At 37.9% G+C, this 14,837-nt stretch overlaps 1 protein-coding gene across 8 annotated transcripts in view; it reads right to left on the bottom strand.

Annotated features, from left to right (window-relative positions):
- ANKRD17 (ankyrin repeat domain 17) overlaps positions 1–14,837 on the bottom strand; it is a 170,123-nt gene that overhangs the window by 2,350 nt on the left and 152,936 nt on the right. For all 8 annotated transcript variants that reach the window (XM_047798995.1, XM_047798991.1, XM_047798990.1 and 5 more), the window contains 4 exons: positions 11,582–11,779; positions 1,541–1,789; positions 873–1,051; positions 302–466 (listed from right to left, as the gene is read on the bottom strand). In XM_047798995.1, coding sequence (XP_047654951.1) covers positions 302–466; positions 873–1,051; positions 1,541–1,789; positions 11,582–11,779 — 791 coding nt within the window. The remainder of the gene's footprint in view (positions 1–301; positions 467–872; positions 1,052–1,540; positions 1,790–11,581; positions 11,780–14,837) is intronic.

The following is a 14,837-nucleotide window of genomic DNA, read 5'->3' on the forward strand; positions in this document are numbered from 1 at the left end:
TGGCTCTAGAAAAAGGCAAAAAGACAAAAAAAATCACGACACTTTGCAAAACTTAAAATCTTTTACTTACCATCTGCTACCCAATGGAATATATTATGTCTTTCATAATTTTAGTGCCAAACTACTATCTTTGGTACCATTTTTCATATCCCTCTGCTGTATTTCACCTACATTAAATTTCCCCAATTTTCTCAACTACCCATATCCATCATATTCTCTCTCTACCATGAGTTATCGGTATCCCATTTGTTTTGGCATCTCATTAAACATGAAACAAATGTCACTGAATAATCAGCCTTACCGTTTGAGGGCCATTATTTTCAGTGGAGCTTGAAACCATCTTTATTAGGGAGTTCCAAGAGGGGTCCGCAGCATGAGGGCCATTAAATATGGGTCCTCCAGCACCATCAGGAATAGGCGCTACTGGAGGAATCATTGCATTCCCATACACAGAAAAAGGCATACCCTTAAAAAAGGAGGAAACAAAGATGGTGCACATTCAAGTCACTGGTTACCTTTCTCAGTATGATCAACAGCCTTAAAATCAATATTTGAAACTTTACCTCATTTTGGAAACATCTAAGTTATCTACATGATGCATTATCTTCCATTACATTATTTCTTCTAGCTTTAGCTAGAAGATACTATAAGTCAACTACATAAAAAATATTTTGTCAGAAAACATTTCTCTGACCAACTGGGCAAAAATCAGGTTTATAAATACTTATATTTTAGCCAGATTTTTGACCTATACTTCAAAGCCAAAGCTCCAGCATCATTTCACAAATGCTTATATACTGGAAAGTGAAATAAGACTAATAAAAAGAAAAACATTTAGAAATAATGGAAATGCTTATTTAAAGCACCATTACCCCAACTTTAGGAAAGTCCATGTATCCTGCAGGAACATGCTGATGGAATGTACCAGAAGGAGTTACAATTCCTGTACTCTCTCGCTCCATTGCTTGATGCTGTGAAAATACTCCTGGATCAGACATTGGCCTGTGAATCATAGGGTTTCCCATCCCAGGATTACACCAGTCTACTTTGTCTGAGGGAAGATGAAAAGGCAGAAAAAAATAATTGGTGATATTTAAAATCAGAAAGCAGCAAAAAATTTTATATATTTCTAATATTTTTCAATACTGAATTGTGAATTCCTTCAGAATAATAATCTACTCTTATATATTTATTGCAATATTTTCATGTTTGTAGATAGTGATATACTAGCCTAATAAAGTAACCTAAACACGTTGGGTTAAAAAACAAAAGAGCTAAGATAAAAGCTTAAAGAGCCCTCAAAGTAATATTAACATCTCCTTAGCATGATGAAATGAAGAAAATAATATGCTTGCACTAAACTTTTTCAGAAAGCAATGGGCAATTAACATGGCAACAACTCTTAAATAAACAGATAGTCTAAACAAAGAAATACGAATACATATTTTTCTAAGAATGTCTATTAAGGTTAAATACTGCTTACAATATTCTAGTGAAATGCATAAACTTAATTCCTAGTAAGCATTAAAGCATATCATACCTTGATTGCCACCAATCCCTTCAAAGGACCAGATGCCACTGTGCCCGACTGATGTGGACAAATTACTCCCAATAACAGATGGAGCTGAAGTTCCAGTTTGCCTGATACGTGCAGAACGTTCCGTCCCAATAGGGACTGGAACTTTTCTATCCTGAGAGACGTTGCTGGGCTTTTCTGACCCTAAAGGTACTGATGATGGGGCAGGAGAAGGTGCACGAACTCCAGAGGATACTGACTGTGCAGGAGAATCTAGAGAAAAGTTATTTTTAAATAATATACACGTTATCTATAAAGCCTGTAATTTCATAAAACAAAATCTTAAATACCTTAAATATGTATCCTTTGAAGAAAAATGAAATGAGGATAATGCTTAAATAACAAATTATGTATATTAAATCTGGTTGAAGTTCTATGACTTTGCAGTCATTTTTTTAAATGTGGCTCACAATTTTACCATTTAGTTTCATGACAGCATACGAAAATGTGAACGTTGCACTACACATTAATTTAATATTTAAATAACTTTACCTTTAACAGTGAGTAAAATATAATACCAGAACAATGAGAAGACAATGTTTAAATTCAAAACACAAACAACCAAAGGCAGGTGGGAAAGACCACTGACTATACTGGCAATTTTCAAACTATTTTCCTTGGGAATATCTGTTCCTAAGTATGTTGTTCCTAAGTATGTTATGATGAAAAAAACAAAGATGTTCAGATATCTAATAAATTTGGAAAATCTAGCTTAAGAAAAAAAAAAGATTCTTTAAATCGAGACTTCACAGAACCATAATATGCTGATAAAATACCAAAAGAAGCCTGCGCCTTATAACCTAAGTGTTTTATTGCATCTTGTGCCTAGTCCATAGAACACACTTTTAAAAATGACAATTTGGGAGTTCCCCTTATGGCACAGTGGAAACGAATTTGAATAGTATCCATGAGGATGTGGGTTTGATCCCTAGCGTCACTCAGTGGGTTAAGGATCCCATCACTGCCCTGAGCTATGAGTGGTATAGGGCACAGATATGGCTCAGATCCGATGTTGCTGGGGCTATGATGTAGGCCAGCAGCTGTAGCTCCAATGTGACAAACTTCCATATGCCGCAGGAATGGCCCTAAAAAGCAATAAATAAATAAATAAATAAATAAGAATGACAATTTAAGGAGTTCCATTGTGGCTCAGCAGTAAAGAACCCAACTGGTATCCATGAGGATGTGGGGTTGATCCCTGGCTTTGCTCAGTGGGTTGAGGATCCAGCAGTGCTGCAGTGTAGGTCATAGATGCAGCTTGGATCTGGCCTTGCTGTGGCTGTGGAATGGGCTGGAGGTTGCAGCTCCAATTCAATCCCTAGGCTGGGAACTTCCTTTCATATGCCACAGGGGTAGCCCAAAAAAGAGAAGAAAAAAAAAAGAAAAGAAAAAAAAGACAATTTAGGCTTTACTTATCAAAACAAGGCTAGTTCTTGCCTTTTTTTTTTTCTTTTTGTGGCCGAACCCGTAGGATATGGAGATTCCCAGGCTTGGGGTCGAATTGGAGCTGTAGCTACAGGCATACACCACGGCCACAGCAATGCAGGATCTGAGCCATGTCTGTGACCTACACCACAACTCAGGGCAACAGTGGATCCTTAACCCACTGAGCGAGGCCTGGGATCAAATCTGTGTCCTCAAGGACTGTTGGGTTCGTTAACCAATAAGCCACGATGGGAACTCCAGGGTTGATTCTTAATATAGGCAATTTGGGAATATGCATTCATGATTTAATGTCTTTACACACTATAGAGAAGGAAAAATAAAAACCAAAACTGTATTTCTTGAGAAAACTTTAAATATCAAGCACATTTAAATTTAAATAGAGTTTAAACTATGGAGGAGCTTGAAGCTTAAAAGTCAAAACAGTTACCTACAAAGCTATAATTTAACCATAAACGCCTGACTCTATGCCCTAGTGATAGTTATTTTATGATATATATTTAATTTGTTTTTTCTTTTTTGGCCTTTTTAAGGCCACACCCCACAGCATATGGCAGTTCCCAGGTTAGGGGTCGAATTGGAACTGCAGCTGCCAGCCTACACCACAGCCACAGCAACGCTGGATCCTTCACGCACTAAGCGGGGACAGGGATGGAACCCATGTCCTCATGGATACTAGTCGGGTTCATTATTGCTGAGCCACAATGGGAACTCCTAATGATATATTTTCATTTAGCTCTCTTTACATTTAAGTTTTATATATATATGTGTGTGTGTATAAACACGTTTGTGTCTATCCAATGGGACTCAGGTAGCTAATAAATTTATAAAATCAATCTATCTGCCCATATACACAAACATAGTGCTTCTACTTCCCAAGGTACTTTTTAGGGAATTTGGAAGACACAGAAAAATTCAGTAATATTATTGGCCTGAATGTGGTTTTTTTCTTTTAAAAAAGACTTCTCATATGTGTTTTAGAATAATACAGAACTGGAAAGTACTGTGGAGATCAATCCCATCCTACTAGTGCTTACAGAGGTCTGTTTTAGTTAAACTGATACTATCACTACTCAGTGAGATGCAGTGACTATTAACTAAAAGGAATGAATGCTAAAGTACCCTATAAATTATAATTTATTATATGGATATTGATTTTATTGGAGAATAAAAAAAATGAAATGTGAGGGCTTGTCATCTGTAAAAGTAAACCAAGAAAACTATTACCTTCTAATGAAAAATTAAAACATAATTCCTGTGGTCATGGATCCATTAGCATTCCTTCATGGTATTTACTTTTAACAAGTCATAAAAAAATGGAAAAGCCACATCAGTCTTTAAAGTAATTATAAATATTTAAAAATACACCTTAAAATTACGCTGGTATGAAATGGAATTCTAGAATAATGGAAACAGTAGTGGCACAGATTTTGAGTCTTCCCAAATTCTCTCATAAAAACAATGCCACTAAGTTAGCAAAGCTCAAAATCTAGGGAAAACCTCTATCACAAAACTAAGGTAATCTAAATGAATCCAAATATATAAGTGAATGGGGACAAATCACCAAGAGCTATAAAACTCGTATGGTATCATGCAGTATCTTTGGCAGAAGTAAGCAACTCTCCAGGCCTAAGAACAGGAGAATCACAAAATAGTCAAAGGTAGTCAAAAGAAAGCAGGGCAGGCCAATCTGAAAACAGCAGGTAAAAGTGGGAAAGTTCTGTCCATGCAGGGAGATCACAAGAGATTCATAGTAAGGTCTGAGGAAGGTGGAACAAAATGGGCCCTATGACCTGTACCTGCTAAAGCGTCCTTCCAGGATCAAGTCCTACACGGACAAGAAACTTCTGCAATCAGATTCCAGGAATAGGAAAGAGCAATGAAGAGAAGATTCTGTCAAGATTAGGGCAGAGGTGAAGGTGAGTGGGTGGGGTGGACAGGTAGTTAGGGACAACAAAGCCAGGAGATTTAAAAAAGTACAAGACCATGTATTGGCAAACTTTCCTAGGAGAGGAAATTCTAGAGTCTTTAAGCTAGAAAAAATAACCTGATATACTTATTCCTTCTAAAAGTTCAGGAAAAGTCACTTCATTTAAAAATGCAAAACAAGAGAATTGCAATCGAATTCCAAAGAACACTACTTTATGAACTAAAGGAGATATGGACCCATAACATCTTATAGACAATAGAAGAATGCCAGAAAGAAAGCTATATTCTAATATTCTAAAGGCACATCAGAAAAGAGACTATAATCTAGCAGAAAAGAAACTATAATCTATAAATTCCTTTGTGGTACAACAGGTTAAGGATCTGGTGTTGTCACTGCTGTGGCAAGGGTTCGATCCCTGGCCTGAGAACTTTCACATGCCGAGGGAGCAGCCAAAAATAAAAAAATAGAGACTATAATATAAAATTCCAAAGCAAGCTACAAGAAATAAAAGAAAAAGAGGTTCAAAAGAACAGCATAACTCAGAATTATTAAAACTGGAAACAAGATGACAAAACTCAGGAAAGTATTAGAAATGAAAGAATATTCCAGAAAAAACTAAATTGAACTGCAAGGAACATCGGAAGCTATAAACAGAAGGGAATAACAAAGTTGTCTTTTAAACTCTGTAGTGAAAGGGCACATTTACATACCTGAGAAAAATCAAGCTAGAAGACTAACATGAAGACACAGGCAAAGGTGGTTGGCAGGAGGAAGCAATGATGGAGAACAAGCAGGAAGGACTGATAGAATGAAGAATGAATCATACATTCCCTACAACTCATCCAGGGGAGCCTGTCCTAATCTCTGTGTTAGAGCTAGTTTCTCTTTCCTTTCCTGTATCCTTCAAAAAACAAAAGCAAAGCAAAATAGCAGGAACACTCTATATTCTGTTTAAATGAACAGAATAATCAGGCTTGCCTGCTGATCCACCTCTTTTAAGAGATTTATCCTTTTCACAGATTCTGCCACCTTGCTAGCCACAGATTTTCTTTTTAATCAGGTGATTGTTTTCTGCTTCCTCCCTAATGGCTTAATTGGACTAATGGTAGACATCTGACTGAAGAATGATCCACTTATTTTATTTTATTGCTTTTTAGGGCTGTACCTGAAGCATATGGGGGTTCCCAGATTAGGGGTCTAATCGGAGCTACAGCTGCCAGCCCACGCCACAGCCACAGCAACGTCAGATCTGAGCTGCGTCTGCAACCCACACCACAGTTCATGGCAACACCGGATCCTTAACCCACTGAGTGAGGCCAAGGATCGAACCCACAACCTCATGGTTACTAGTCAGATTCGTTTCTACTGCACCACAACGGGAACTCCAGGAATGATCCACTTTAAGCTAGCCAGGAATGATCCACTTTAAGCTAGCCAGCAATCTATGACTGACATGACATTACTTGAACATTAAGAGCTCAGTCAATCTTATTTCTCATTCAGAAAGGTGTAATTGGTAAAAAGAAAAACTGGTTTAATTAACTATGAATTGAATCTTTGAGAACCACATACAAGGTGAAATTATGAAGAAGCCTAGGTGGAAAGAGAGTAAATGGAAGAGGTTCACGAGAAACAGACCATGAATGAGACCATAAATCCTCTAAAGAAAGATGGAGAATAGCTGTCTCAAATCCTGAATGGTTCTGAAGGTGGCCTTGCATAACCTTAAAGTAAACACTATTTTCTTTGAGATTCCTTGGGCACGTTTATATTCCCTGCTATGCAAAGAGCCTAATTATAACTTCTTTTATCTCTAATTATTATAATTTCTTTCAGTAGAAAAAAACTAGCAAAATCTAATTCAGAATTGTGTTATTTTAAAATATGCCAACTTATATATTAAAGAAAAAAACAGGGTTTAGAGGTTTTGTGTGATCCTACACAATCTGGTAATCTGTTTTAGAAAAAGAATATGAAATTACAAATGCAAAATTAGGTACCTTGCCCCTCGAAATGAGACATCTTGAAACTTACGCTTCAGTAAATCCACTTTTCAGTTTTTGAAATGACGACAGGGTCCTAAATTTAAACTGAAAGAGCAATGGGACTTACAAAGAGAAAAAAGTACCCCTGCAGGAAAATTACACTGTACTTTCTTCATGCTTCACTTCAGTGTTGATTAAACTACCATAGATCATGTAATGAATGTGGACGGTCATGATCAACATAAAATTTTTTTAAAATTCAAAGAAAATAGAATAGAAAATACTGGAGTTCCCATCGTGGCTCAGCAGTTAACGAACCCGACTAGTATCCATCCATGAGGACGCAGGTTCGATCCCTGGCCTCGCTCAGTGGGTTAAGGATCCAGTGTTGCCATAAGCTGTGGTGTAGGTCGCAGATGCAGCTTGGATCCAGCATTGCTGTGGCTGTGGCGTAGGTTGGTGGCTACAGCTCCAACTCGACCCCTAGCCTGGGAACCTCTATCTGCCACAGGAGTGGCTCTAAAAAAAAGACAAAAAGAAAAAGACAAAAAAAAAAAGAACAGAAAATACCAGCATGCAATAAATATTGTAAGGATAAGTACTGTTTTGTAAATATAATTCAATTATATATGCATGACATGTGTACTGGGTCACAATGTAAAATTAGTTTTTTTCTTTAAAAACTACAACGCTTTTTGATCCAATAACAGCTTTACTAGATTGAGTGTCAAAATGACTCACTGACTAAACCTGCAAAGGACTGAAACTCATAGACCAGAGCTAGTGATCAGTAATCAATGCATGAACTGCTGGTTGAGTGTTGGTAGAAAAGACCTTAGCAATTTGAATGGGATAAGGGCTCTCCGCTCAGCCTGTATGCAGAAAGATCTTGGGCATCACCAATCTATTTTTCTAGGGCCTCAAGAAAGGTTCTTTGCTTGATTTCTTTTCTTTCTGAAGGAAGGGACCTATGTCCCCTATATCCCAACTTAATTCGCCAGAGTCCTAATATGTAATGATGTCCTAAAGAGGGGGAGGGAAAAGAGAAGTTGAAAGTATGAAGAAATGTGATAAAACCTGTTCAAGTACATAAAACCAGATAAAATACATTGTGAAAAGTAAGTAATGCTTCTGTGGTTAGTTCTACAACACCCAAAATGGCAACTTTTAAGAAAAATATCTAGATGAATACTGAAAACATGGAGTTCCCGTCGTGGCGCAGTGGTTAACGAATCCGACTAGGAACCATGAGGTTGCGGGTTCGGTCCCTGCCCTTGCTCAGTGGGTTAACGATCCAGCGTTGCCGTGGGCTGTGGTGTAGGTTGTAGACGCGGCTCGGATCCTGCGTTGCTGTGGCTCTGGCGTAGGCCGGTGGCTACAGCTCCGATTTGACCCCTAGCCTGGGAACCTCCATATGCCGCGGGAGCGGCCCAAAGAAATAGCAAAAAAAGACAAAAAAAAATACTGAAAACAAAATTTTGAAAGACTGCCATAAATAAACAAAAAATTTGAAATTATATTCATGTGAATAAATTACCTAAAGAAGAGTTAAGTCAGACAAAACAAACTAAATGGTCATTAAAAAAGTATTAAGATTTGGAATTCCCCTTGTGGCTCAGCAGTAATGAACCCAACTAGTATTCATGAGGATATGGATTCGATCCCTGGCCTTGCTCAGTAGGTGAGGACCCAGCACTGGCACAAGCTGTGGTGGCATATGTTGCAGATTTGGTTTGGATCCTGAGTAGCCGTGGTGTTAAGCCAACAGCTGTAGCTCTGATTCCATCCCTAGCCTAGGAATTTCCATATGCCTGGAGTGCAGCCCTTAAAAAAAAAAAAAGTATTAAGACTGATAATAGGTAAGGAAAATACAAATTAGTTAACAATTCAGATTACAGGTAATAGTATGAGAGTTGTGCCTGAATAAATCACTCTGATAGTAGCAAAGTAATGACTCAAATCATAATTCCTTCTACATTTATGAGTTTTTAGATTCTAAGGAAAAAACATTCGCTCTCCTGCATTTTATTTTATTTTATGTACTTTTAGGGCCACACACATGGCATATGGAGGTTCCTAGGGTAGGGGTTGAATCAGAGTTGTAGTCACGACTACGCCACAACCATAGCAATGCAGGATCCCAACCACATCTGCGACCTACAACACAGCTCATGGCAACACCAGATCTTTAACCCACTGAGCAACGCCAGGGATGGAACCTGTGTCCTCATATATGATACTCAGATTCGTTTCCAGTGAGCCACTGAGCCATGAAGGGAACGCCTCAACTCCTGCAGTTTAAAATGTTATTTATAATCATTACGTACTCATGGATTCTTGTTTTATCCAATGAACTGACATTATTCATTTTGATGGTCAAACTCTCCTGAATTTGGCCAGTGGGAGCCCCTGTATCTGCCTCCTGTGTCTTTCTGACATGTCCATATCATCTGAGCACTTAATTACCATCTGACACCATAAGACTTCTGCAGGCTCACATTACACTTTCCCTGCCCCAGCTTTCAAATCAGCTATTCCCCCAAGAAGCCCTAGTTTCTTTCGGTGGACTAAAATATTCAATGGATGGATCTGGATACTGAATTTGCTTATTACTATTGAAAATTCATTGCTTCTAGGCCCTTTTAGTAGATAGTGATGGGGGGAAAATGGCAATCTTAAATGATTCACTCCAATACATATGCTATTCAAAAATCACGAGTTCACACTGATCTCTACTTGCACTTTTTTTGGGGGGGGGCCAAAACCTGCAGCATACGGAAGTTCCCAGACTGGGGGCTGAAATGGAGCTGCAGCTGCTGGTCAATACCACAGCCACAGCAACTCCAGATCTGAGCCATGTCTGTGACCTACACCACAGCTCACAGCAACACCTGATCCTTAACCCACTGAGCGAGGCCAGTGATCAAACCCGCATCCTCATGGATACTAGTAGGATTCATTTCCACTGCACCACAAGAGGAACTCCCCTAATCCTCTACTTCTAATCCAAGTCCACAGGGTTCTTCCTTGCCTTACTCCATTCTACATTTCTCTCTTCTTATAGCGAGAACTCTAGAAAATAAGAGGTAGGTTTAAAACATACAGTGTAGCTTTTAGAAGTAACCACTTTTGTTTTTTGTTGTTGTTATTGTCTTTTTAGGGCCGCACCCACAGCATATGGAGGTTCCCAAACTAGGGGTTTAATCGGAGCTGTAGCCACCGGCCTACACCACAGCCATAGCAACACTGGATTTGAGCCTCGTCTTCGACCTACACCACAGCTCACAGCAACGCCAGATCCTTAACCCACTGAGTGAGGCCAGGGATCAAACCCGCAACCTCATGGTTCCTAGTCAGGTTCGTTTCCGATGCGTCATGACGGGAACTCCAATTAATTCTGATTCTTAAGAAATTTTCTTAAATTTTTTCAAAGATGAGTAAATTATACTCAATGCTATAAACTTGTCTTCTTTTTATAACAGTACATTATTTTCATGTGTTTTACATTATTTCTGACCAGATTTTTTTTTATCACGGTCATTTTGAATTCTTTTTTCTTTTTTTTAATTGTGGCACCCATGGCATATGGAAGTTCCCAGTCCAGGGATTAAATCCAAGCCAGCAGCTACAACCCACATGGGATCCTTTAATCTACTGTGTGGGTTTGGGGGGGCAGGGTGGATTGAACCCATGTTTCCACAGTGACCCGATCTGCTGGGAATCTTAACCCACTGCACCATGCAGGAACTCCTGAATTCTACTAGCCAGGTTCATTACTGCTGGACCACAACGGGAACTCCAATAGATGAAACTGAAAGGTAAATGAAAAGCATATGGTATCTATACTACTTTTAAGGCTAGAAATCTTTCTTCTTGGTAGTTATATTCTCAAACCTAAAAGTAAATGTAAATCAATAGATGGTATAGCATTTTTTAATTCTCAAGATATGATCCCTCTTAGAAATAAACTTCAATATAATCTAGGACTGATAGAACTGAGGTTGATTCCAGTAATTTAAAAACCTGGAGGGGAGTTCCCATCATGGCTCTGTGGCTAACGAACCCAACTAGCACCCACGAGGACTTTCCACGAGGACTCGGGTTCAAACCCTGGCCTCGCTCAATGGGTTAATGATCTGGCATCACCATGAGCTATCGTGTAGGTTGCAGACACAACATGGATCCCACGTTGCTGTGGCTGTGGCACAGTCCAGCTGCTACAGCTGCAATTGGACCCCTATCCTGGGAACCTCCATATGCGGTTTTAGGATGCGGCCCTAAAAAGACAAAACGAACAAACAAAAAAACACACTGGAAATTCTATTGAAATTCTTTTTGATTTCAGATGGCCATGAATATAATTACATTTTTTTTAATATTTAAATTTGATGAGACTTAAAACTTAGAAATTCCTGGAAGTGGCCACTGTGGCACAGTGGATTAAGGATCCAGCACTGCCTCAGCTGTTGCATAGGTTGCAGGTGCAGCTCAGATATGATCCCTTGCCTGGGAACTTTCATATGCCATAGGTGTAGCCAAAAAACGAAAAAAATTAGAAATTCCAAATTTTGTAAAAATTAAAACCTTTTGTTTTTAAGGAACATATAGGCAAACTCTTCCTCTGAAATTATCATGTATACTACTCACCATTTGATGCTGATGAACATGGAGTCAACAAACTAAGTGGGGAGAAATGTTGTCTGTTAAAGTTAGCAGCTGTGGGTGCTCCTCCAAGGGGTGCCCCAGGTCCATACATTTGACTTCCTGAAAGGTTTGAAGCAAAGTTTCCCAAATGTGTAGAAGAAGGTGTTACAGAACCATATGGTGAGTCCATATTGACAATACCTATAAAGTAGAAGATAATAATATTTTTAATAATTATCCCTAAGAGAAATAACTAGAAAAACCTAAAATTCCAAGAAGTCCCCAACATATCCAAAAATATTTTATTAAAATATTTCTCCTTGCTTACATCTTCTAGACCACTGACTCATTTCCTTCTTTACAAAGATAGCTCGAAAAAAAGAAATTATCAAGGAAAATATTTTCATTTAATTTTGACATTTTATTAGTTATTATAGAATACATGTAAGACTTAACACTGGGATTTATTTATTTATTTATTTATTCTGGCTACAGCATGCAGCAGGTTGATGTTGGATCTGTATTCCCAGACCAGAGGTTGAACCTGGGCTCCAGCAGCGACAGTGCCAAATCCTAACCACTAGACCACCAGGGAATTGCCTTAACGGTGGAATTTAAATAGGTTTGATGGTCAAGGAGTTATTTATTTATTTTTTTATGTGTTTTTATTTATTTTTTTTTAGGGCCGCACCCACAGCATATGGGAGGTTCCCAGGCTAGGGGTTAAATCGGAGCTTTAGCTGCTGGCCTACACCACAGGCACAGCAACACCAGATCCGAGCTGGTGTGTGACCAACACCACAGCTCACGGCAATGCTGGATCCCTAACTCAATGAGCGAGGCCAGGGATCAAACCTGCAATCTCATGGTTCCTAGTCGGATTCGTTTCTGATGCGCCACAATGGGAACTGCAAGGAGTTAATTTATATTTAAAAAAAAAAACTTAGTGGGCAGGGAGGGATAAGTAGGCAAAGTACAGAGGATTTTTAAGACATTGAAAATACTCTGAATGATAGTATAATCGTAAATACATGTCCCTAGACTTGTTCAAACCCACAGAATGTACAATACCAAGAATGAACCTTCATGTAAACTGTGGGCTCTGATAAAGATGTGTGAATGTAGGTTCATCAACTGTAACACAAGTACCACTCTGGAGGACATGTTGATAATAAAGGAGAGTATGCCTGGATGGAGGCAGAGTATATGGGAAATTTTTGTACTCTTTTCTCAAATCTGCTGTGAACCTGAGTGCTACTAAAAAATAAACAAAAACAAAACAAAACAAAACAAACTATAGGAGGAAAAAAAAGACTGTAGCTATACTTCTACAATGGAGAGATCTGATGATCAGCACCTTAACTAAGTGGCCATACTTCCACAGCTGAGAGAGGGACAACCTGTCATTGAGTGCTTCCTGATATTATGCAGTGTGAGTTTCAAACATTACGTATCTGATGTTCCTGCCAGAAATGTTTGACCTGAATGTAACCATGGATTGAGAAAACAGATGAATCTGAAATGTAGGACATTCTTCAGTACAACTGGACTTTTTTTTTCAAAGGATTCAAGAGGAACAAAAGAAAGTTGAGATGTTTTAGACTGGGGGAGACCCTAGAGACATAACAGCCAAAAGCAATACACAAACCTTGACTGGCTGGATCCAAAGGAAAGAAAAAAGAAACACACAGGCATAAAGGATATATTTAGAATGAAAGTATTGTATATTGGGTGCTATTACTGAATTAATGTTAACTTTTTGGAGTGTAGAAATAGGGGTATAGCTGTGAAGGCAAATATGCTTTTTTTGACCTGAATCTAATATTGCCCTCTGACGAACTCTCAAGTTAAACTTCGTAAGTAATTTTATACATCCCCCAAAACCTCACCTCCGTAAGGAGCTCGTCCTTTTTCCATACTTCTCTGTATTAAATAAGAAATTATTTCCTTTTTCTATACATCTTAATTTTAGTCTATTACAACACATTACCCAGATGTCACATTTTTTTCTGTGTGATTTTAAAAAAAATTTTTATTATAGTTGATTTGCAATGTTCTGTCAATTCCTGCTGTACAGCAAAGTGACCCAGTTATATATTTCCACTAAATTCCAATTGTTATAAAAATGAAATATAAAAGTATTTCCAGAGTTCCCATCAGGGCTCAGCAATAACGAACCCGACTAACAGCATTATAAGGACACAGGTTCAATCCCTGACCTTGCTCAGTGGGTCAGGGAACCTGTGTTGCCGTGAGCTGTGGTGTAGGTCACAGAGGAGGTCTGGATCTGGCGTTGCTGTGGCTGTGGTGTAGCCAGGCAGCTGCTCATCTGACCCCTAGCCTAGAAACTTCCATATGCTGCAAGTGCAGCCCTAAAAAGATGAAAAAAAAAAAAAAAAAAAGCATTTCCAATGTAGTAGCATATGAAGCTTTTACAATCAAATTATATTGATCCTATCATTTTAGTACTCAGGAGAAATTGTTTTTGAAAGTATACAAATATTTCAGTTAACCCCCAGCAAAGCAATATTTACTGACCATGTTCATTACATAACATTTAAGTGTTACAGAAACAGGTAAAAATAACAATCATTTCCCATTAAATTTAGAAATTTTTAGTCCTAGAATGTCATCTCTTCAGTTTCACATGACAAGTTGGCAACCTTTCTGTAAAGGGCTAAATAATAAATATTTTTAGGCTGTCATTGAGAGCATGGATGCAGTCATAACACAGTATGTAAATGAACAGGCATAGCTGTGTTTGAATACTTTATTTATAAATGCTGAAATCTGAATATCCTATTTTTTGTGTCATATATTATTCTTTTTAAAATTAAAAAGAATTGAAAAATTGTTCTAACTTCAATGAAAAAAGTTACAAATATAAATACATATAGTATACCATATTTGACCCATGCACCATAGTTTACCTAACTCTGACATGAAATTATCTTTAACTATTTGAAATATTCATATTAAAATGTAAAGCTCAAAATGCAACATGATATCCTGGACACTGTTACAGAAAGAGAACATTATTGGAAAAACTGGTGAAATCAGAATAAAATCTGTAGTGTAGTTAATCGTAATTAATTTCTTAGTTACCAACATTAATTTCTTGGTTTTAATAAATATATCATTGTAATGTAACATGTTTACGCTTGAGGAAATTGGGGTAATTACAGAACTCTTTTATAAATCTAACAATACTTCAAAGTAAAAAGTTAACAGAATCAGCAATCACTTACAACCACATCTT

Source organism: Phacochoerus africanus, chromosome 10 (genome assembly GCF_016906955.1).
Source record: "Phacochoerus africanus isolate WHEZ1 chromosome 10, ROS_Pafr_v1, whole genome shotgun sequence".
NCBI classification, from domain to species: Eukaryota; Metazoa; Chordata; class Mammalia; order Artiodactyla; family Suidae; genus Phacochoerus; species Phacochoerus africanus.